This window comes from Mobula hypostoma, chromosome 12 (genome assembly GCF_963921235.1).
Source record: "Mobula hypostoma chromosome 12, sMobHyp1.1, whole genome shotgun sequence".
In the NCBI taxonomy this organism is placed as follows: Eukaryota; Metazoa; Chordata; class Chondrichthyes; order Myliobatiformes; family Myliobatidae; genus Mobula; species Mobula hypostoma.
The window spans coordinates 103,080,812-103,106,372 of NC_086108.1; the positions used below are offsets into that span (position 1 = coordinate 103,080,812).

General features: G+C 44.0%; 1 protein-coding gene across 2 annotated transcripts in view; it reads right to left on the reverse strand.

Moving 5' to 3' along the window:
- pigk (phosphatidylinositol glycan anchor biosynthesis, class K) overlaps positions 1-25,561 on the reverse strand; it is a 191,481-nt gene that overhangs the window by 19,741 nt on the left and 146,179 nt on the right. Inside the window, exon 11 of one of the 2 annotated variants that reach the window (XM_063064720.1) lies at positions 6,573-9,130. The exons of the other annotated variant lie outside the window; for it this stretch is intronic. Within the exon in view, the coding sequence (XP_062920790.1) occupies positions 9,014-9,130 (117 nt within the window). The 3' untranslated portion in view covers positions 6,573-9,013. Of the gene's footprint in view, positions 1-6,572; positions 9,131-25,561 lie in introns of those variants that run through there. 2 annotated transcript variants of the gene reach the window in all.

The following is a 25,561-nucleotide window of genomic DNA, read 5'->3' on the forward strand; positions in this document are numbered from 1 at the left end:
GTTCCTTCTCACATCCCAAATAGTGACGGCAAATTGGCAAGATAAGGATCGAGGGGGAGTTGATGGGCGAGTAAAGGATGACATGTTCCCTTGCAGGCAAACAGCCTTAACTTTCAGTTTATTGGTGACCTCCGGCAAAGCCCCACTGAGGGCTGCATTGGGAGTGGCAACCTCGCTCAGGACCCTCGACCCTAATTCACAAACTCATGAATCAGGAGATTCCAGGAGAGTTACCAGTTTATTGGAGGGCTGCAAATGTTATTCCTTTATTCAAGAAAGTGAGTAGGGATAATCATAGAAATTATAGACCAGTGAGGCTTACTTTGGGTAAATTATTGGAGAAGATTTTTGGAGAGAGGATCTATAGGCATTTGGAGAAGCATAGTCTGATTACCGACAGTTAGCATAGCTTTGTCAGGTGCAGGTCAGGCCTCACAACCACACTTGGGAATATTGTGCTCCGTTCTGATTGCCTCATTATCAGAAGGATGCGGAAGCTTTAGAGGGGGTGCAGGGGAGATTTACCAGGATGCTGCCTGGAGTAGAGAGCATGTCTTATGGGGAGAGGTTGAGCAAACTACGGCTTTTTGCTTTGCAGCAAAGGAGGATGAGAGGTGACTTAATAGACCTGTGTAAGATAAAAGAAGCATAGACAGAGTTAATAGCCAAAGACTTTTTTAAGGTGATTGGAGGAAAGTATAAAGGGGGTTTCAGAGAGAGGTATTTTACAGTGCTATCATGTTTGCTGTTGTGTGCTGGGGCAGCAGGCTGAGGGTAGCAGACACTAACAGGATCAACAAACTCATTTGTAAGGCCAGTGATGTTGTGGGGATGGAACTGGACTCTCTGACGGTGGTGTCTGAAAAGAGGATGCTGTCCAAGTTGCATGCCATCTTGGACAATGTCCCCCATCCACTACATAATGTACTGGGTGGCCACAGGAGTACATTCAGCCAGAGACTCATTCCACCGAGATGCAACACGGAGCGTCATAGGAAGTCATTCCTGCCTGTGGCCATAAAACTTTACAACTCCTCCCTTGGAGGGTCAGACACCCTGAGCCAATAGGCTGGTCCTGGACTTATTTCCTGGCATAATTTACATATTATTATTTAATTATTTGTGGTTTTATATTGCTATATTTATACCCTATTCTTGGTTGGTGCAACAGTAACAAAACCCAATTTCCCTCGGGATCAATAAAGTATGACTATGACTATGACTACATGCTGACGGGGTGGTGGTAGAGGCATTTAAGAAACTCTTAAATAGGTATATGGATGATAGAAAAATGGAGGTTTATGTAGGAGAGACGGGTTACATTGATCCTAGAGTCGGTTATAATGTCAGTACCTCTTGGGCTGAAGGGCCTCTACTGCGCGATCATGTTCTATGTTCTACACTCACTGGCCACATTATTAGATATACCTGCTTGTTAATACCAGTACCTAATCAGCTAATCATGTAGTAGCAACTCAGTGCATAAAAGCATGCAGACATGGCAAAAGATTCAGTTGTAGTTCAGACCAAACACCAGAATGGGGAAGAAATGCGATCTAAGTGCCTTTGACCGTGGAATGATTTTTGGTGTCAGATGGGTTTCTGAGTATCTCAGAAATGCTGATCTCCCGGGGTTTTCATGCACAGCCGTCTCTAGAGTTTACAGAGAATGGTGTGAAAAACAAAAACAAAAAATCCATTGAGTGGCAGGTCAGTAGGCAAAAATACCTTGTTAATGAGAGGGGTCAGAGGAGAACGGCCAAACTGGTTCAAGCAGACAGGAAGGTGACATTAACTCAAATAACTGCACGTTATAACAGTGGTGTGGAGAAGAGCAGCTCTGAATACACGTCATCCTTGAAGTTAATGGGCTACAGCAGCAGAAGACTACTCTGGTTTCTACTCCTGTATCTAAGTGTATGTTCTATGTCAACACCAAAACTGGAAATGTTGTCAGAATTACACAATATGAAGCTTCTATTGCCATGCTTAAAATGGCCATCAGTAACTGCTGACAGCAAGAGTGCCAGTGCTCACTGGGCACTGAACTGAAAGCTGAATGCCCTGACCCTAATTAAGGATTTACACTGCAGATGACAATTAACACGCTAAAAGAACACTCAATTATTGCTGATCCATAATACATGGAATAACGGGAAGATTACTGAGGGAAGAAGTCAAGACACGTCCTGAACCCAAACTCTGACTCGTCAATCACTCCTCGGGATTTACACAGTATTAGAAATGCAGCGCAGATGAAGTCTTCCTTCATCATACACGCTGCCAATGCATTGAGGAACCGCAGGCCCCCCAGCCAGGGGTCCCCTGTTTACTCAGGCATCTTAATATCTGAGGAGACCCTGAGAATTAATAACTTGACTGTTGAAAACACAGGACAAGAAGGAAGAATATTGATCTTAAAACATCCCAAACTTAGTTAATCACCTTATGACAGCCAGCGGAAATCCACAGAAAAGCAATTTCCTTGAGAATCAAGAGTCAATCTTTCAAATAAGTAGCTATATTTATCTTCCATTTCAGCAGTTTTCTATATTAACAACCTCCCTTCACCCCACCACAGATCCTTCTTATGACTTATGATATTATTACATTTATTATTGTTATTATATTACATCATATTATATTGGGTGGTGGGGTAGAAATACGTCTCTACCAAAGGAAGTGTAAAATACTCCTTCCCTCCACTGGCCCGCAGGTCACCTTTGGCCAAGGAATAGAACCTGTTTAGCTCCATCCCCCACCCACCACTCCCGATCAGGGTCACAACCTTCCCTCCAGGAGAAGGCTCAGAAGCTTGAAGACTTGTACGGCCAGATTTGTGAACAGCTTCTTTCCAACTGTGGTAAGACTGCTGAACGGATCCTGACCTAGATCTGGGCCATACCCTCCAAATATCCGGACCGGCCTCTCCGTTTTTTTGCACTACCTTACTTCTCATTTTTCTATTTTCTATTTATGATTTATAATTTAAATTTTTAATATTTACTAATTTTAACTTTTTTAATATTTTTAATATTTAATATTTGTAATCCAGGGAGTGTGAAGCGCAGAATCAAATATCGCCATGATGATTGTACGTTCTAGTACCAATTGTTTGGCGACAATAAAGTATAAAGTATAAAGAAGCCATGGGAGCAGGTGGCAGATGGTTGTATGATCCAGGCAGACAACCTCTGAAAAGTACTGATAATGGCTTGTAAAGACACTGCCCAGAAGAAGGGAACGGCAAACCATGTCTGTAGATGTCATATGGGGGCATTGGGAACAGACCCAAATGCCAGACACAGACACTGAGGTACTAGGAACAGGACTAGGTTGATAGAGATACCAAGACGAGTAGGGAAGAAATGACGCTGGACATTGACACAGGCCCTGGACGAGACTAGGATTCAGGGCCTGGGCTAGGACTTGGACTAGAAACACGGGAACCTGGATGGGGAACTAGGAACAAGAAGCCTGGACTAGGAACACGGAACTCCGGAACCAGAGCCTGGACAAGGACCCGGAACCTGGGTCTTGACTCAGAACCGGAACCTGGGTCTAGGTTAGGACTCGGGACTAGGATCTTGGCAAGGAGAGGACGAAGTACTCCAGCACAGTACGAGGTACCCAGCACAGGATGAGGAATCTCCAGCACCAGGCTAGGCGAGGAACACCTGGGCTGGGCAAGGCACCAGAACTAGATGAGGACATGAAGCTCAGATTTGGACAGGGCTGGAACACGGTGCCTGGACTTGGTCTTGGAACACAGGAACACAGAGCCTTGGACGTGGACTCGACGCTCAGAGCCTTGGATGTGGACTGGACAAGGTACTCCAGGGCAGGACGTGGCTCTTGGACTAGGTTTGGTTAAGCTCTTGGGTACGGAGCCGGGACTCCTCCTTGGAGCGCAGGGCAAGGACCTTTTATAGGATGCAGGGCCAGGATGCTTTCTAGGACGCAGGATGACTGCCGAGGGAACTGCCGAGAGACTCCTGGACTGGATGAGGCACATGGACAGGACGAGAACACGAAGCCTTGACTTGGACAGGACTGAAACACAGCGCCTGGAACTTGGAACACAGAACATAGAGCTGGGACCCCTCCTTGGGAACAGGACATAGGGCTGGGACTCGTACACGGAACACTGAGCCAGGACCCTTCCTTGGGAACAGGACATAGGGCCGGGACTCTTCTAGACACGGAACACTAAACACGAGGACATAAAGAGACAGTTCCAAAGTCAATGACAGATTGCTCCTTATCTTGACTCAACAAGGCTCCAGTCTCTCTCCGGCAGGTTAACTTGACAGGGAATTCTGATGAAGTGGCAGACGAAGATAGCAGGCGAGGATTCAGAAGGAAGGGGAAGGGAACAGTCCAGCCAACAACCCCTGGTTTGCAGAGGTATTTATATGCCAGTCTGAAATGAGAATCCAGTGCCTCAATTAAGGCACCCAACAGAACAAGGGAGAAAACAGGAAAACTCGGAACAAGGATCGATGGACTGGACTGTGAACCTGAATGCGGACTTCATGCACCGGACCATGACAGTAGAAAAATTTTGCTGAGAGTAGTCAGTCATAGTCATATGTCTTATGACACTGCACATAATGATGATAACATATATATTAATTCATTATAATTTGTTTATTAATAAATATATTTATTATTACTTGTTATCCACTTATGATCCATGACCTTCAGTTCCCTCCATAATCTTCTCCATCTTTCAAAACTCCACAACTTCAATAAAAATCTTCTGAAAACCACTCCTCTGACAAGCCTTTTGCTATTTGCTCTCCAGCTGTGGCCCTTTTTATTCTGAGCCAGGAGACCTTGGGTTCAGGTCGTCGTCCAGGGACCCAGCACAAAATCAAGACGCCAAAGTAGGGCAGCACGGTAGCACAGGTAGGGCGGTATAATAGCGTATGGATTTCCTCCAGGAGCTCCGGTTTCCCAAAGATATACAGGATAGGGTCAGTACATTGTGGACATGCTATATTGGTGCAGGAACCATGGCAACAATTTTTGTTGTAAGGCTCACCAGGCTTGTCCCTATTATCCTTCCTAGATATTTTTAACTTTTTCTTTTTCTTTGATCATAGAAATTATCCTACCTGGATGCATCATGGCTTGGTATGGCAACTGTTCTAGCCATGATCACTAGAAACTGCAGGAACCAGCCTCCCCCTATGGACTTTGTCTACACTTCTCACTACCTCAGTAAAGTAGCCAGAGTAATCAAACACCCCACCCACTCTTCCATTGGGCAGATGTTACAAAAGCCTGTAAGTACGTATCATCAGGCTTGAGGACAGCTTCTACCCACTGTTACAAGGCTATTAAATAGGAGCAGTTGATGGCTCTGGGCATGTACTTGCTGGAGTTTAGAAAAAAAAGGGGAGATCTCATTGAAACTTATTGAATATTGAAACATATCTTTACGCCATCCCCTCTCTCTGCTTTCCGCAAGGACCGCTCTCGTGTTCCCTTGTCCATTCGTCCCTCCCCACTAATCTCCCTTGGCAAGCAGCTGAAGTACTAAGCCTACCCATTCACCTCTTCCCTCCCCTCAGGGCCCCAAACAGTCCTTTCCATAAATGCTGCCTGACTTGCTGAGTTTCTCCAGCATTTTGTGTGTGTTGCTTCAGATATTGAAAGGCCTAGATAGAGTGGATGTGAAGAGAAAGGTTCCTGTAGTGAGTGAGTCTAGGACCAGAAGGAAGAGATGAGGAGGAATTTCTTTAGCCAGAGGTTGATGAATCCATTGCCACAGATGACTGTGGAGGCCAAGTCATTGGGTATATTTAAAGCAGAGGTTGGTAAGTTGTTGATCAGCCAGGATGAAGTGGCGTACCAGTCTTGATAGGCTAAATGGTCTGATTCTGCTCCTACGTCTTATGGCCTAAATCAAGGGTTCCCAACCTTTTATGCCATGAGCCTTACCATTAACCAAGTGGTCTGTGGACCCCAGATTGGAAATCCCTGGTCTAAATGGTTCTCTAGTATGATGCATGGGAACACTCACAATCTAACCTGCTATAACCTTGCACCTTATCGTCTACCTGCACTGCACTTTCTCTGCAGCTGTTACACTTTATTCTGCATTCTTAATGTTTCACCTTGTTCTACCTCAATGCACTGTGTAATGATCTGATCTGTATAAAAAGTATGCAAGACAGGTTTCTCACTCTATCTCAGTACATGTACCAATCATAAACCAATTCCACATGCCAACAGACCTGCTGTTTCCAGCATTTTCTCTTTTTGGTTCAACACTTTTAAAATCTGGTTTCAAATTCTCTAATATTGAAGTGATCTATGAAAGTAATACTGAATGGGTGATGCCTTTACCACAGAATGACTGAAGCACTCAATTAAACTCGGAATAGCAATGAGTGGAGATGTTCTCAATGTGCATTCCACAGCTATTCTCCAGATGTTGAGATAAAATAACTATTTCTGAAGTTACAACACGAAACACATAAATCATCTGTGCAAATATGATGGCTAATTAAGGCTTTGCTTTTTAGATACATTAATCCCAGCTACAATTTTCAGAACTGCAAGTGCTTTTAATATTGACAAGATATCATACATCAGTTTTATTTCTAAGTAAATAGTATATCTCACATCAGAGGAGTAAAAAAAATTCCTCCGCACTTCAGTAAGCACACCAAAGATTTTATAATGCAGATTTATTGTCACATGGATTACTAGCTCGCAGTAGTTCAGAGTACTCCATGGTTCAAAGGCCAAGGAGACAACAATTCAAATTGGTTCAACATACAAAATGCTAGAGAAAGACAACATCCACAGAGGGAAATGACCAGTCAACATTCAGGTTGAGACCCTGTATCAGCAAGTAGAAGAAAACAGGGAAATAGCCAGTACAAAATGGTGGATGGATGTGGAGGAGGAGAGCAAGACCTGGCTGTTGATGGGTCAATCCCGGACCTGGGAGGATGATATGCAGGTGAGCTGGGGGAAAGAGTGAGAATGATGTAAGAAGCTGAGAGGTAAAAGGTGGACGTGACAACGGGATGAAGAAGATGGAATCTGATAGGAGAGGACAGTGGACCATGGAGGTGAAAAGGAGAACAGCAAAGGGGATCAAGATAGCAGGGGAGGAGAAAGAGAAGGGGTGATGGGGTGGGTAGGATTGGGAAAGACATAGACGGTTTTCGACTGGTTCCCAAATCTGCCAATATGCAGTGAGTAGACCATTCACACATACGCCTGGTCCATCCTACTGTTAGTCTCCACTGACCTGTACCTTATATTTACCCACTGTAGCTTTATAATGCTTATCCTTGCATACGAATCTCTCAGAACGTTTTTACTTTTGCAAATTAGACTTGAAAGCTTATCTGCCCAGTTGCATTTATTTGTCCAGAATACTAATCATACCACCTCCAAATAATCAATCTCCTCTACATTTAATAATCTGACTCTAACCAAGACCCACTCAGAAATGAAAGTTATAATTTGGTCTTGTGAAAGGGAAATTTTAAATTCTCTCAGCTCAAGGCCAGAGAGGACAAGTAATCAGGAAAGGTAAAGAAACACACATCAGTGCAACAATTTTTCTTCATTTGATTGTGGCTCTGAAAATCCACACACCGTCAAAAATACTTTGATCCCAACACGGTGTAGCTATTCTTGACATGTGAGAAAATGTTTCCTTGCATCTGGGATTTTTTGTGAATAACTGACAAATGGAGAGTAGGCAGAAGGTGAGGAGTGGAAATAGGGAAAATGGCTTTTATTCAGAAAGCTTTTGGAGCATGAGCTGTACGGCCACAAGAACAGACGAGTGACAGAACATTGTGCCTTCTGAAAGAATTTAAAATGGAGGAATATGCAGAACATATTCAGGTCGGATGGGAAAAAAAAATCCCTCTGAACTTCAGTGAGCAGCACCAAAGATTTTTTTAATGCAGATCTACTGTCACACGATTTGTCCTCTTTTTCATACTGGATGTTTGTCGGTGTTTGTTGTGTGTGTGTTTTTTCTGTGGATTCTTTTGTATTTTATTGTTTACCTGTGGGTGCCTGCAAGAGAGTGAATCGCAGGGTTGTATAAGGTATACATACTTTGATAATAAATTTACTTTAAAACTTGAATTACGAGTTTGTATTTGTCCAGATACCACAAACCTTGGTTGAAAGGCCAAGGAGGCAACACTCCAGCTGGTCTGACACCATTATTAGGGATCAGTGTTATTTTGGTCGGATTAGTTTTCATTCATTTTGTCAAAATCTTTACATGATGGCCCCGTGGCCTCCACCTAGCCTGTAAACCAAGGGATTCCTTGACATCAGTGACTCCAAGTGCAGACCAGGCGACCACTTTGCCGGGCACCTGTGCTCTCTCTGTCCGTGACGTTCATTGCAAGCTCCCATTTGGAAGCCATTTTAATTCCCCTTCCCACTCCCGCATTGACTGTCTGTCCTTGGCTTCCTACAATGGCAGGGTAACGGCAAGCACAGACTGGAGAGCAACATCTCACATTCTGCCTGGGTATTCTACAATATATGATATTGCACTTACTGTTCACCTGCACCGCCATTTCTCTGTAACTGCTACACTTTATTCTGTATTGTTATATACAAAATTTATTTTCAGAACCAAATTGTAACTAACTTACATTCAAAGATCCCCCCTCCCCCTTTTGTCATAACCCTGAGGAAACTAACAGAGCAGTTGTGATGTTCTTATACTGACATCCTGTACTTCCCAACAAGACCACACAACCCAAATCCAGACACAGACTTAAGGGAGACTCTCTGTTCTGTGTTTCAGCCAGAAATCCTCAGCCCATCTACAAACCATGAGTTTAGCTTTGCCTTGACCTTAAATGAGATGAGCAAACGTACCGTCATTCTCACCACTTCCTCCGTCTTTCACCACCCCAAGCAAAACAAAATCATCACTGGATTTAATTAGAAATAATTTACAGCAGTGCACTGAGGAACCCAGCCCTCATTGCCACCTCAGCAATGCCTCTCAAAATATATGCTTGAGGTGCTTGAGTCCGTAGCTTTTGAAGAAGACCAATAGGATCAGTGTCCACAGGCCTAGGATGAACCCGTCCGGAGGGTGCCAGTCTTTCTGCTTCGGTTTCTACGGAACAACACAAATAATCACAATCAGAACACTGCAAACACTGGAAATCTGAAATAAAGACACAAAATTCTACAACCACCCTCGACGTTCTCTCTTCTCCTCCTCCCATCAGGTAGAAGATAAAGAAGTTTGAAAACAGGTACCATCAGGTTCAAAAACAGCTTCGGTCCCACTGTTCCAAGACTCTTGAGTGGAGCTCTTGAATGATAAAAGATGAACTGTTGATCTCACAACCTCATCATGGGCCTTCTACTGTACTGTTTACCTGCACTGTAGTTTCTCTGTAACACTATGTTCTGCATTCTGTTACTGCTTTTTCCTTATGGCACGGTAGCATAGTAATTAGCACAACTCTTTGCAGCACCAATGATCAGGGTTCGATTCCCGCCACTGTCTGTAAGGAGTTTGCACGTTCTCCTCGTGACTGCCTGGGTTTCCTCCGGGTGCTCCAGTTTCCTCCCACATTCAAAAGATGTACAGGTTAGGGTTAGTAAGTTGTGGTTGTGCTATGTTTGTGTTGGAAGCCAGGTGACACTTGCGGGCTGCCCCCAGCACATATTTGGACTGTGTTTGTTGTCAATGCAAACGACGTATTTCACTAACAACAGGAATTCTGCAGATGCTGGAAATTCAAGCAACACACATCAAAGTTGCTGGTGAACGCAGCAGGCCAGGCAGCATCTCTAGGAAGAGGTACAGTCGACGTTTCAGGCCGAGACCCTTCGTCAGGACTGTACGTTTTGATGCTTTGATATACATGTGACAAATAAAGCTAATCTTTAGGATCTTTAACTTTTAACAGATTTTTAGGCAGACACAAGAAAGGATTCAATGATGTTTTTAGAGCTCCTTGAAAAATTGTAACATTCCCATTAATTCCTGGGAACAGAGAAGGAACTTTCAGGATGGTATTGAGAACCTCGGGTCCACACATCAATAACTCAAGGGCCAAAGGCCAAACCTGTGTTTGGCATCATGAGGTGAAGTTTGAAGTTGGAGGCCCGACATCTGAGAGTCTGAAAATCTGGGGCCAAGGACTGGAGGCCTAGGGGCGGCCTGTCCTGGGATTGGAGAGCTATCGGGGTGTTTGAGTGGGTGGATGGGGGGGGGGGAGAATGGCTTGTTTTGCAGTCATTATGTTGCTTTGTTATTGTTGATGCTTATGTTGTTCTGTTGAACATTGTGGGCATATTCTGTTGACGCCAAAATGTGTGGCGATTAATGTTCCTTTTAAGTTGTAATAACCAGTGTGTGCAAAAACCTTGCGCTGTGCAATTTTTTTGCCCAGTGACAGCAACATGTGCACACAGCATAATTTCTTCAATAAAAACTGTATAAATAAGGCAGTTCTAAAATCTGCAGACAAATCATTGCAAACTCCATGTTGTCAACACTATCTGCGTCAGAAACCGGAAAAGGAAATGTGATTGTGTACGATCATGAAATATACTTAACATGCCAACAAGGTAGAGCGTGACAATCTTTTGTGCTCAGTTTAAATTCCTTTGTGCACTAGTAGCAAAAGATGTGTGCACGCACACAGGCGTATACCTCAGAAGGAACATTGGTGGCGATAATTACAAGCTGCCCTCAACACATCCCCAAATGTTTTCGAACGTTAAGAAAATCTCTGAAGTTCGGTGCATGTTGTCCACTGGGACATTGTATGCACGCTAAGCTGGCGCTGGAACGTTTGGTGTGAGTGACACTTGCGGCTGCTCCCAGCACATCCCTGTAACACGACTGACACGTTTCACTGTATTTTTCAATATACATGTGAATCTACTAGTGTAAGTGCTGAAGTGTGTACACTGCCTCATAACCCTTCATCAGGACTGGAAAAGGAAGGGGTAAGAAGCCAGAACTCTTTTCTAACTCTCTTTTTTTCCTTCCTCCTCCTGACCAGTCTAACCAACACTAAGTCATTTCTCAAAAAAATTACACTCTGTCAAATTTGTTCATTACGTTAAAAGCAGTGTATAATTGTATGCTGTTATTGCAGTAATAGCCCTGTGTAGAGCTATAATCATTTTATCAATGCAACTGTTGTGCTTTAATATCACTAAAGTCATTTTCTAGATTCAAAATCGTTTATTGTTTTTATTCAGTAAAGGAGAACGAAATGATTGTTACTCTGGATCCGATGCAGCATAAACAACACAATAAGCATAAAGAGCACAATAAAACAAAAACACAATAAATACAAATACAAAAGCAATCCTATAAAACACAATGTACAAGTAACTGTTATATACATAGACTGATTGTACGTACATACCAGTGATGCTGGTGAAGTGTTTCATAAACACAAGAAAATCTGTAGATGCTGGAAATCCAAAGCAACACACACAAAATGCTGGAGGAACTCCAGCAGGTAGTGTCTTTGGAAAAGAGTGAAGAGTCGATGTTTCGGGCAGAGCCCCATCATCAGGACTCATGATGAAGGGTCTCAGCCCGAAACGCCAACTGTTTACTCTTGACCTGCTGAGTTCCTCCAGCATTTTGTGTCTGGTGACGCCTATGTAGTGGTAATAGGGTGGGTTAATGGATGGAGATGTTGATCAGCCATAGTGCTTGGGGGAAGTAACTGCCTTTGAGTCTAGTGGTCCTAGTGTGGATGCTGCGTAGTCTTCTCCCCGATGGGAGTCGAGGTTGTTTTCATAACCCATGCATTAAAGAGTTTTGAAATAAAACAGTTCTGGAGTGAAGCAGAGCAGAAATTAGACTGTTTTATCGATGGGATGTCAGAATAGTTCAGCCATTGAAAGCAGTGAGCCAGCACATGCTGTTTAAACAGACAGCATTGTTCTCATTGGAGTCAATGTAAGGAGCTAGCTGCAACATGCAGTTCAATCACATCTAGGATGAGGTTGCCTTGCAAATATCAGGAGCTTGTTCAGGGGCACAGAATTTGATTTTCCCTAATGTTTCCAATAATCAAAATATATTCATAATAAAAAATATGCAAAAATAAACCAAGCAATGCCTTTTCATTCTTACATTCATAATTAATGGCTTCAGTATTATTCTGTTAGAATTCCTTAAAGCCAATTGGACTATAGCCACCTATGTGGCCCCAAAACGCAATTTAAATTCTATTACAGGATTAAATTGAGCTTTAGCACCAATTATCCAGCAGGAGGCACCCACTTTCTTTGCCACACATCACACTTCAAGAACTTTTGAAAATAGTGCCGATATGTGAAGGGATAGTGTGGGGGCGGGCGGGGGGGGGGTGCAGGCGTGGCAGACAAGGGAAAGGAAATCAGAAGTCAGAGCCCATTAGTATTCCGTCAGAATAACCAGTCTCAAACAGTAATCTATGTTTATCCAACTGCCGCATTCAAAATCTTCCAATTAACATGTCAGTCCAATGCACAGGTAACTTTGCACTTTTCATCATCCACTTTGTCCTATCAATCACTCTATTTATTAGCAGCAGATGTGCCCTCCGCAATAAATGCCACCCAACCTCACTAACAAATTGCCACTACTCTTGGCCTTTTTACTGCTAAGCACCTTCTTATGGCACAGTCCAACTAGTCCTGAAGAAGGGTCTCAGACTGAAACATCGCCTGTTTATTCCTCCCCATAGATGCTGCCTGACCTGCTGAGTTCCTCCTGCAATCTGAGTGTGTTAGTCTAACCGGCGTCTTTTTACCCAACCCAGTCTCGTGGATGGACCCAAGTATTATTAGAACATAGAACATACAGCACAGTACAGCCCCGTTGGCAATCCATGTTCTGCCAATTCTTTTACCTCTCCGCCATTGAGGATATCTTCAAAATGTGATGCCTGAAAAAGGCAGCATCCATCATTGAGGACACCCCCACCACTCAGCACATTCCATAGAACCACAGAATCATAGAAAACTACAGCACAGAAAACAGGCCATTCAGCCCTTCTAGTCTGTGCCGAAACATTATTCCGCTAGTCCCATTGACCTGCACCCAGTCCATAACCCTCCAGACCTCTTCCACCCACGTACCTATCCAATTTATTCTTAAAACTTAAGAGTGAGCCCGCATTTACCACATCAGATGGCAGCCCGTTCCACACTCCCACCACTCTCTGAGTGAAGAAGTTCCCTCTAATGTTCCCCCTAAACCTCTCCCCTTTGTTACATACTTCATGGATATCTCGTGACTGTCTTATGAGGCTGATGTAATGGTCTTGCGGAGGTCACATGATGTAATTTTCCCGCCAATGGGAGGTCATGTGATGACCTGTTCTCACCAGGTATGTAAGTGTAGACCCCTGGTGACGCAGTCGGTTTTCCAGTTAGAATGTCAACTAGATACTCCGCTCCGCTGCGTATTTGCCTTATGACGCAGTTTTGATTTAAAACAGAGTTTTACGATCTATTGTAAGGTACGAAAGTGTTGGGCCGGCAGTTTAACCAATTGCTGCCAGGTTTGTTGATGTACCTTTTCAGTAAAATTGGAGAGTGAAGACAGGAACCTGAAGGAGTTCGGCGGTTTTGAATAGTATTAACCATTATTGAATTCGTACAAGTAAGATTGATCTGCATGAGATAGCCTCTGCTAAAAGCAGCAGACAAGGCTGTGCAGTATCTAGTATCCAAAGGGAAAGGTCAGTGCCTTTAAACCGTTTTATTTCTGTCGTCGTGAATCCTGCGGAAAAGGCAGGACCCAGCTGGGATCGGCAGTGACGTCGTGTCTTCGAGGAATTCTTTACTTCAGGAAAGTCTCTCCTAATTGACTGTATAAATCTCTTGGACTTTCGAATTTACCATTCTAAGAACTGTGTTTGAATTTACCACTTTAACAACTGTTTTCGCATTTATTGCTTTAAGAAATAGTACTGAGTGGCGGTTTGTTAAATGGCCGCACAGCAGTTTACTTCCGGTTAAGATTTTCATTTGTTTATTTCTTTTAATATTGAGCAGAGTTTAAAAAATGTTTGATTGTTTTTATAAAACCTGACTCAATTGATATATTCATTGTTGCCGGTCACGTGACACCTTATACTCTAAAGCCATGTCCTCTCGTATTTACCTCTCCTAATCTAAGTGGAAAGAGCCTATTTGCATTTACTCTGTCTATACCCCTCATAATTTTGTAAACCTTTATCAAATCTCCCCTCATTCTTCTATGCTCCAAGGAATAAAGTCCTAACCTGTTCAATCTTTCCCTGTAGCTCAACTCCTGAAGACCTGGCAACATCCTAGTAAATCTTCTCTGCACCCTTTCAGTCTTACTGATATCGTTCCAATAGTTAGGTGACCAGAACTGCACACAATACTCCAAATTTGGCCTCAATGTCTTACACAACCTCACCATAACATCCCAACTCCTATACTCAATACTTTGATTTATGAATGCCAGGATGCCAAAAGCCTTCTTTACAACGCTGTCTACCTGTGACGCCACTTTCAGGGAACTATGTATCTGAACTCCCAGATCACTTCGTTCCTCCTCACTCCTCAGTGCCCTACCATTTACTGTGTATGTCCTACCTTGATTTGTCCTTCCAAAATGCAACACCTCACACTTGTCTGCATTAAATTCCATCTGCCATTTTCTGGCCCATTTTTTCAGTTGGTCCAGATCCCTCTGCAAGCTTTGAAAGCCTTCTTCACTGTCCACAACGCCTCCAATCTTAGTGTCATCAGCAAACTTGCTGATTCAATTTACCACATTATCATCTAGATCATTAAATAACAATGGTCCCAGCACAGATCCCTGAGGCACACCACTAGTCACAGGCCTCCAGGCTACGTCCACACTACACCGGATAATTTTGAAAACGCCGGTTTCGAGTAAAAACGACAGGCGTCCACACTAAGCGTTTTTCAAAATATCTCTGTTTTCATTAGGCGGATACTTGGGCGAATCTCCTCCTACTGGGCATGCGCAGGACACAGAAAACAAGCAAAGAGGAAACGGTATACTTAGTGTGCGTTTGTCCAGTTACAGAGTAGAAAAACTTTAAAGGAATTGCTCTTGGCTCTCGCGCAGGAGGACTTAAAACTTAAAAAAACACAAATACTGGAGCATATGGAGGCAACCGACAGGGAGTTCACGGACAGTATGACTCAGCTGACGACGAACATTGAAAAACTGACTCTGTTGCATTAATAAAGCACCTTGTTAAATGTATAAAACGTCTGCATCAGTGTTATCTTGTATTTCCATACAATGTTACATTAGGCTGTTACACATCTATAGTCAGAGAAGTACTTGCATAAATAGGTAAACCACCTTCATACAAGCAAGGACAGAAAACAGGGCGAAGTGAGTATACTTATTTATTCAGTAAGCTATGGGTCAAAGTATTTGGTGAGTACATAACTCTTCTGGCTTCAGTCTCGTTGCTGTCTGTTCTGAAATTGTTAGGTGGTGGCGTTCAAGAAAACAACGAACATTTGTTCTGGCACGTCATGACAGCGTTTTTAAATAGTCAGAAAAGGTCACTTTACAATTTAACTCTCACGCCGTTCACACCGACTGCGCGTTATAACGGCTTGCACAGTGCCAAGCAGAAGCAGAAAAAGCATTGTTGTTGTGTTGTTATGACAACGTTTTTAAATCTCTCCGTTTACCCCGTACACACTACGCCGGATATTAAGCGTTTTCAGATTTATTCACTCTGGAGAGTGTTTTCGAAAATCTCCGTTTTCGGGGGCTGAAAACGCCGGCTCAGTGTGGACAGGAGGGCAAAACGAAGTGAAAAAGCTGCGTTTTCAAAATTATCCGGCGTAGTGTGGACGTACCCCCAGACTGAGAAGCAATCATCCACTACCACTCTCTGTCTTCTCCCACACACCCTCTTCTCATTAGTACCTTCAGGGAGGAGGTACAGGAACCTGAAGACCCACATTCAACATTATTTTCCCTCCACCATCAGGACTCTGAATGGCTCATGAACCCTTGAACACTATCTCACTATTTTGCTCTTTTTACATTTCTTATTGTAACATAGTAAGTTTTTAATGTACTGCTGTCACAAAACAACAAATTTCACGATGTATCTCAGTGATAATAAACCTGATTCTGATAATGTACCTGGAAGAGCATCACACACTGAATAGCATCAGATCCAGTTGAAGCTTTTAATACCCAAGATAGGTAGACAATTCAGATTCAGACGGGTCATATTCTGCATGGAGGTCGGTGACCAGTGGTGTGCCTCAGGGATCTGTTCTGGGACCCTTACTCTTCGTGATTTTTATAAACGACCTGGATGAGGAAGTGGAGGGATGGGTTAGTAAGTCTGCTGATGACACAAAGGTTGGGGGTGTTGTGGATAGTGTGGAGGGCTGTCAGAGGTTACAGCAGGACATTGATAGGATGCAAAACTGGGCTGAGAAGTGGCAGATGGAGTTCAACCTAGATGAGTGTGAAGTGGTTCATTTTGGTAGGTCAAATATGATGGCAGAATATAGTATTAATGGTAAGACTCTTGGCAGTGTGGAGGATCAGAGGGATCTTCGGGTCCAAGTCCACAGGATGCTCAAAGCAGCTGCGCAGGTTGACTCTGTAGTTAAGAAGGCATACTGTGTATTGGCCTTGATCAATCATGGAATTAATTTTAGGAGCCGAGAGGTAATGTTGCAGCTATATAGGACCCTCATCAGACCCCACTTGGAGTACTGTGTTCAATTCTGGTCGCCTCACTACAGGAAAGATGTGGAAACCATAGAAAGGGTGCAGAGGAGATTTGCAAGGATGTTGCCTGGACTGGGGAGCATGCCTTAAAAAACAGATTGAGTGAACTCGGCCTTCTCTCCTTGGAGTGACAGAGGATGAGAGGTGACCTGAAAGAGGTGTATAAGATGATGAGAGGCATTGATTGTGTGGATAGTCAGAGGCTTTTTCCCAGGGCTGAAATGGTTGCCACAAGAGGACACAGGTTTAAGGTGCTGGGGAGTAGGTACAGAGGAGATGTCAGGGGTAAGTTTTTTACTCAGAGAGTGGTGAGTGCGTGGAATGGGCTGCCGGCAACAGTGATGGAGGCGGATACGACAGGGTCTTTTGGATAGGTACATGGAGCTTAGAAAAATAGAGGGCTATGGGTAAGCCTAGTAGTTTCTAAGGTAGGGACATGTTCGGCACAACTCTGTGGGCCGAAGGGCCTGTATTGTGCTGTAGGTGTTGTATGTTTCAGATATGCAGTACTGTGCAAAAGCCTTAGGCACATGTAAAAAAATCTGTAAAGCGAAGATATTTCGAAAAAATAATGAGATGAAAAGTTCCTAAATATCAAAAAATTACTATAAAGAGCAGAAATGACCACCCTTTGCCTTTAAAACTGCATCAATACTCTTAGGTACACCATCATGCAGTTTTATAAGAGAAATGGCTGCTAGGTTGTTTCAAGCCTCTTGGAATACGTGCCACAGTTCTGCAGACTTTGGCTGTCTCGCTTGCTTCTGTCTCTCCACGTAATCTCAGACAGCCTTGATGATGTTGAGACTAGGGCTCTGTGGAGGCCATACTGTCTGAAACCATATAAAAGACCTAGGGCGCCTAAGACTTTTGCACAGGGCTGTACGTGTGCGTGCACCGAATAATTGTTTTTACTTGACTGGAAGTAAATGCAACAACAAAGCAAAATGCTGGGAAATCGAAAAGAAACATAAAATGCTCAGCCAGTCAGGCAGCAAATGTGGGGAGAGGGAGGTGAAACATGTTCAATGCTGGGTCATTTGCCCTCTCAGCTGAGCATTTACACATCTTCTAAACTAGATTGGAAAAGACATCAGCTGTTGCTCAGTAACACTATCCACAAGTCAGAAGGTTCAAGGAGATCTGAACACAACCTTCAGACAGCTGTTCAGTAGAGCAACAAGGTAATGTTGAAATCAAGAATTTTTTTTATGTTGAAACACTATATCTAGTTCTCATGGGTTCACATAACAGATGTAAAAGATCCATTGCATTATATCAAACAATCTCTACTTTTAAGTTCTGCCAGTTTCTCTGTCTATCACATTTGATGCCTTTTCCCACGGATGCCTCTGAAATGTCTTCCTTGTTCCTCAACCACAGTTCTCTCTCTGATCTCATGGACAGAGCCTCCGACTGCATCTTATCTGTTTTCCACATGTCTTCTCTTACCCTCTCTCCTCCTGGGCTGAGTAAGAAAAGGACTCCTCTAGTCCTCATCTTCCAATCCACCGGAGGACATTCCGATCCTCCTTTACATTCCTTTCAGGTTCCAGCACTTGACACAAACTCCATTCCCCTTTCAGTATTTTGAAGGGATAGCTGTCTTCTCAACTTCCTTCTCTGCCTGTCTGTCCCCTCCATCCGCTCCCCATCTTGTGGCACTTTCCCACGCAACCGCAGGAGATGCAAACGCCAGCCCTCTTTCTTCTTCCTTTTGCAACATTCACTGCACTGCACAAGGTGTTCACAACACGAGCTCTTCCATGTTGGGAGAAATCATGGCAGGTTGAGTGATTACTTTACGGAACACCTGAGTTCAGTTACAGGAGGGACCCGGTTTGGTTGCCCGTCATTTTAGACCACCATCCTTTCAGACTCTTCTGTTCGTGGCTTCGGAATCAGAATTAGAATCCGATTTATTATCACTGATATGTCATGAAATTTGTTAGTTTGCAGTAACAGTACAGAGCAATAAATAAAATATACTATAAATTACAATAGGAAATACGTATATAAAATATAAAGTAGTGTGAAAAGACAGCAAAAATCGTGAGGTAGTGTTCATGGGTTCATTGTCCATTTAGCAGTCAGAAATTCTAACGGTTTCCTCCATTGTTACACATCCCAAATGCAACACCTTCTCTTTCATCAGGGCATCTTTTCAGACTCAATACTGAATTCTACAACTTGAGGTAACTCATTTCCAAAGACACCATTTCTGCCAGTCATCCATTTGTGATTTCTCTCTATACTGTTATAACCAGGATTGCCAGGCACTTCTCACAGCCTGTCCTTTTTCCCAGGGTTGAAATGTCAACACTAGTCGGGAAATATTCATGATGAGAGGGAGAAGGTTTACAGGAGATTTATGAGGCAGGTTTTGCTCTTTTTACACTGAGTGGTAGGTGCCAGGAAAGTACTGCCAGGGGAAGCACTAGAAGCAGATACAATATTAACATTTAAGAGGTGTTTTGACAGGGACATGAAGAAGTAGGGAATGACGGGATGGAGACCATGTGGTTCACGATGGGATTAGTTTGTATTGACACCCTCAGGCCAATGGCACAGCCATCATGGGACAAATGGCTTGATCCTGTGCTGTACTGTTGCATCAACATCACTGAAACAAACAAAAGCAGTCCTGATGAAGGGTCTCTCTCCACAGATGACGCAAGCCCTGCTGAGTTCCTCTACTATTTTATGTGTGCTACACTGAAACAGTATTGCAAACTTCTGCAAATAACAATGTGATGAGCAAACTGGCAGCCACATTTACTGCATTACAAGAGTGTTAAAGGCAACTAACACAATCAGCTTGGGGAAATGTTCTGAAACAGAGCAAACAAAAACTCTACATAAATGGTTTTATTTAATTCTTCATAGAATTACAGAGTCATAGACTGCAGGAATGGGTCTTTTAGCCCGAGTCCACGCCAACCATTTACACTAATCTTACATTCCTTATACTCCGCTCCCTCTCATCGGCTTCTCCCTGATACCATCCTCACCTACAAACTTGGGAGAATTGACAGTAAGGAGGGTACGTTGTTTTAAAGGCTCAGCCTTTAAACGCATGTACCAGAAGTCCAAGAATTAAAGCAATGGAACCTGTTAATTTTCCTGAACCTTCTGCAGTCTGGAAGTTGAGAGCCAATGGCCAAAGCCCTGTGTCTCCGACGTCTGCAAGTCTGTTGGAGACCCAGAGGTCTTGGGGTTGGAGGACTGTCTGTGTGTGAATGGCTGGGTGGGAGGGAGGGGAGGTGTTGCTGTTGTTGCTCATGTTGTCCTGCTGAACATTGTGTGCATGTGGCGACACTCTTGGGCTGCATATCCTCAGGCTGTGTTCGTTGTTAATGCAAATGGCGATTTCACTGTATGTTTCGATGTCCATGAATGAATTTGGATCTGAAGAATTTACATTTGGCATTTATCCCACCAACCCGCACAGTATTGGGACGTGGAAAGGAATTGGAGCACCCGGAGGAAGCCCACATTGTCACTGAGAGAACTTAAACACCAACAGCATAGAATGTGCAGCAAATTCTGAAGAAATATACACAGTGGCCACTTTATTAGGTACACCTGCACAACTGCTTGTTAATGCGAATATCTAATCAGCCAATCATGAAGTAGCAGCTCAGCGCATAAAAGCAGACAGACACGGTCAAGAGGTTCAGTTGTTTTGTTCAGACCCAAACGTCAGAATGAGGAAGAAATGTGATTTAAGTGAACCATTGTTCCAGTTGGGTTGGTTTGCGTACCTAACAAACTGCTGATCTCCTGGGATTTTCACGCACAGCAGTTTCCTAAGTTTACAGAGAATGGTACGAGAAACAAAAAGCATCCAGTGAGTGGCAGTTCTGTGAGCGAGAAAGGTTCGATAATGAGAAAGGGTCAGAGGAGAATGGCCAGGCTAGTTCAAGCAACAGTAATTTAAATAACATACATAAAAGTTGCTGGTGAACGCAGCAGGCCAAGCAGCATCTATAGGAAGAGGCGCAGTCGACGTTTCAGGCCGAGACCCTTCGTCAGGACTAACTGAAGGAAGAGTGAGTAAGGGATTTGAAAGCTGGAGGGGGAGGGGGAGATGCAAAATGATAGGAGAAGACAGGAGGGGGAGGGATAGAGCCGAGAGCTGGACAGGTGATAGGCAAAAGGGGATACGAGGGGGTTTGTGGAACAATCTATGTTCCGTGCCTATTCTGGTATCTGTCCCCCACTTTTCCTTCGCTACATCGACGACTGCATTGGCGCTGCTTCCTGCACGCATGCAGAACTCGTTGACTTTATTAACTTTGCCTCCAACTTTCACCCTGCCCTCAAGTTTACCTGGTCCATTTCCGACACCTCCCTCCCCTTTCTAGATCTTTCTGTCTCTGTCTCTGGAGACAGCTTATCCACTGATGTCTACTATAAGCCTACTGACTCTCACAGCTATCTGGACTATTCCTCTTCTCACCCTGTCTCTTGCAAAAACGCCATCTCCTTCTCGCAATTCCTTCGTCTCCGCCGCATCTGCTCTCAGGATGAGGCTTTTCATTCTAAGACGAGGGATATGTCTTCATTTTCTAAAGAAAGGGGCTTCCCTTCCTCCACTATCAACTCTGCTCTTAAACGCATCTCCCCCATTTCACGTACATCTGCTCTCACTCCATCCTCCCACCACCCCACTAGGAATAGGGTTCCCCTGGTCCTCACCTACCACCCCACCAGCCTCCGGGTCCAACATATTATTCTCCGTAACTTCCGCCACCTCCAACGGGATCCCACCACTAAGCACATCTTTCCCTCCCCGCCTCTCTCTGCATTCCGCAGGGATCGCTCCCTACATAACTCCCTTGTCCATTCGTCCCCCCCATCCCTCCCCACTGATCTCCCTCCTGGCACTTATCCGTGTAAGCGGAACAAGTGCTACACATGCCCTTACACTTCCTCCCTTACCACCATTCAGGGCCCCAAACAGTCCTTCCAGGTGAGGCATCACTTCACCTGTGAGTCGACTGGGGTGATATACTGCGTCCGGTGCTCCCGATGTGGCCTTTTATATATTGGTGAGACCCGACGCAGACTGGGAGACCGCTTTGCTGAACATCTACGCTCTGTCCGCCAGAGAAAGCAGGATCTCCCAGTGGCCACACATTTTAATTCCACATCCCATTCCCATTCTGACATGTCTATCCACGGCCTCCTCTACTGTAAAGATGAAGCCACACTCAGGTTGGAGGAACAACACCTTATATTCCGTCTGGGTAGCCTCCAACCTGATGGCATGAACATCGACTTCTCTAACTTCCACTAAGGCCCCACCTCCCCCTCGTACCCCATCTGTTACTCATTTTTATGCACACATTCTTTCTCTCACTCTCCTTTTTCTCCCTCTGTCCCTCTGAATATACCTCTTGCCCATCCTCTGGGTCACCCCCCCCCTTGTCTTTCTTCCCGGACCTCCTGTCCCATGATCCTCTCGTATCCCCTTTTGCCTATCACCTGTCCAGCTCTCGGCTCTATCCCTCCCCCTCCTGTCTTCTCCTATCATTTTGCATCTTCCCCCCCCCTCCAGCTTTCAAATCCCTTACTCACTCTTCCTTCAGTTAGTCCTGACGAAGGGTCTCGGCCTGAAACGTCGACTGCGCCTCTTCCTCTAGATGCTGCTTGGCCTGCTGCGTTCACCAGCAACTTTTACGTATGTTGCTTGAACTTTCAGCATCTGCAGAATTCCTGTTGTTTGTAATTTAAGTAACCATGGGTTACAACAGAGGTATGTGGAAGAGCATCTCTGAATGCACAACGTACCAAACCTTGAAGGGGATGGGTTTCAGCAGCAGAATACCATGAACATACACTCAGTGGCCACTTCAGGAGGTACTTAACCAGAATCAGAATCAGGTCTAATAACACCGGCATATGTGGATGGTGCTCCGAGAGGCTGTCTCGAAGGGCTGGTTGGAGGCTCGAAGTTTTTGGACGGACTCAGAGTCCGCTGCGGTCGTGTGTTTCCAATGGTGCTGCATCGGCAAGTTTGCAGCGCTTGGAGGTTCATGGCAGGGAGAGTTTCTCCCTTCTACCGCCTGCGTGAGATGATGAGGCTATCCGGACTTTGAGACTTTTTTTTACCGTGCCCATGGTCTGCTCTTTATCAAATTACGGTATTGTTTTCCACTATTGTAACTATATGTTATAATTATGTGGTTTTGTCAGTTTTAGTCTTGGTTTTGTGACAAGAATACACATAGATTAAAATGTAGCTGTCCTGTGCTGGCACCAGTGGGATCAGCAGTTGGTCTGCCACCTGTCTTCAGGAGAGAGAGATAAGGAAAACAATGGAGCAGCATTTGGAGATGTTAATGAAGGGAAAGGAGAGCTGTCAAGATCGGCTCCCCCTTTGAACCCCGAACTGTTTGAAGTGATGGACAGGCGATACCCCAGCAGGGGGATAAAAAGGGACAGGTTCGCTAAGGCAGCACACACACGACACCCGAGGTAACAAGACCCTGGAAGCGGTGCGTCTCTCACAAGTCGGTGGGAAGTACCAGGCCATAGATGCACAGGGTGGAAAGGCACGATTGGCGGGAACCTGGTGTGTGTCCACCCTTGCCTGGGTGCCAGGTTCACCGCAGGGAAACGATCGTATCTGGAAACGGAGGGGGTCACGGTCGGTGACCTCAGATGACATCACAAAGGACTCGCCCGAAAGCTGACTGCGAAGGTCTGTGTGGAAGCTTTGAATATTCATTCGTTTTGCTCTCTCTCTCCTCCCCCACCACTGTCCATCGCCACGGCAGTGATTACTGCGAACTGAACTGAACTAAATTGAACTGAACTTTGCGTCACTTTGAAACTGGTTATTTACCCCTAGACAACGATAGAGCTTGATTGATCCTGTTATCTTAATTCTGTGTACATGTATGTTTAGCATTGCTGAACTGTTGCATTCATTATCCTTTTGATTAGAGTACTGTGTTGCTTGTTTCTTTAATAAAACTTTCTTAGTTCTAGTAATCCAGACTCCAACTGAGTGATCCATTTCTGCTGGTTTGGCAACCCAGTTACGGGGTACGTAACAGTTTGTCCTGTGTTTTCTTGTGATATCATTCTGGAGGAACATTGTATCATTTTTTAATGCATGCATTTCTAAATGACAATAAACGAGGACTGAGTGTCCTCATAATCTAATCTAATATGTTATGAAATTTGTGGCAGCAGTACAATGCAATACATAATAATAGCGAAAAAAAAGAACGTGAATTACAATTTTTCAGAACTTGCTGCACATTCTCAGCAACCAAACAAACTTCAGCGAGCTTAAGAGGATTTCCCCGAATACTGGCCCCTCAAACTGCATCGCCCTTCAATTTCCCCTCACCATTTCCCACTCTGCGTTTGCAAGAACACAAAAGTGTCTGATTTGTTTGCTCAGCAGGTCTAGGTCTTATTGCTTCCAAGAAATAAATCAAAAATGACTCAAACAGCAGGAATCCGGCCCAGTTTTCCCATCAATTGTGTTCGGATTTGTCAACGAATGAAAGCAACATAATTATACAAAAGAACCTGCATACAGAAGCTCAGCTGCCTGGAGTAGATTTTTCTTTAATTCTCGGCACGTTTCTTTTTAACTATCACTAGTTGTTTAGCTGCCTACAACTGACTGCCACTTCAAAGGGCATTTAGAATTGACCCTATTGGCAAGGGACTGGCCTCACAAAGGCTAAACAAAGCAGGAACAGCAGATTTCCTTCCCTGAAGGGCTCATGAACCAATTTACACAATCCAATAGCTCCACAGCCACATACACACTTCAACGCAGTTCAAAGCTATAGTAGGCAATTAAGAAAACAGGACAGTTCCTGCGTGGGTCAGCTCCCCCCCCCCCATAATCCAGGACATCTACAAGAGGTTATGTTAGAGGAAGGCAACTTCCTTCACCAGCTAGGCCATGCTCTCTTGCAACTGCTATCGGGAAGGAAGTACAAGAGTCTTAAGTCCCACACCACCAGGTTAAGGAACAACTATTACCATACAGCCATCGGCTCCTGAACCATTGTGGATAACTTCACTCACCAGATCTCCGAACTGATTCCACAATTTACAGACTCACTTTCATGGACACTACAACTCATGTTCTCAGCATTATTTATTTTATTATTGCATAATTTGACTTCTTTTGCACTTTGGTCATTTTCAGTTTTTATGTACAGTTTTCATAAGTTCTATTGTATTTCTTTGTTTTCTGTAAATGTTTGCAAGAAACTGAAACTCAGTATAGTATATGGTAATATATACTGCACATAAATATTACTTTGACATTGATTATCAGGAATCTCCACCATCTGGGCCACAATCTGTTCCCAATGCTGCCATCAGGAAGGAAGTACAGGGGCCTGAAGACCAACACCTCAAAGTTAAAAAAAACAGATTTTTCCCATCAGATTCTTGGACCAAACTAAAAAGCCTCAAAGCTTTTGATTAGCTTTGCTTGTCACATTTTTTCTTTGAAACATACAGTGAAATGCATTGTTTTGCATCAACGACCAAGGATTGCAGAGGGATCTGGTTCAGCTGGGAAAATGGGCTGAAAAATGGCAGATGGAATTTAATGCAGACAAGTGTGAGATGTTGCACTTTGGGAGGACTAACCAGCATAGGTCTTACACAGTGAATAGTACAGCAATGAGGAGTGTGGTAGAACAAACAGATCTGGGAATACAGGTCCATAACTTGTTGAAAGTGGTGTCATAGGTAGATAAGGTCGTAAAGAAAGCTTTTGGCACATTGACCTTTATAAACCAAAGAACT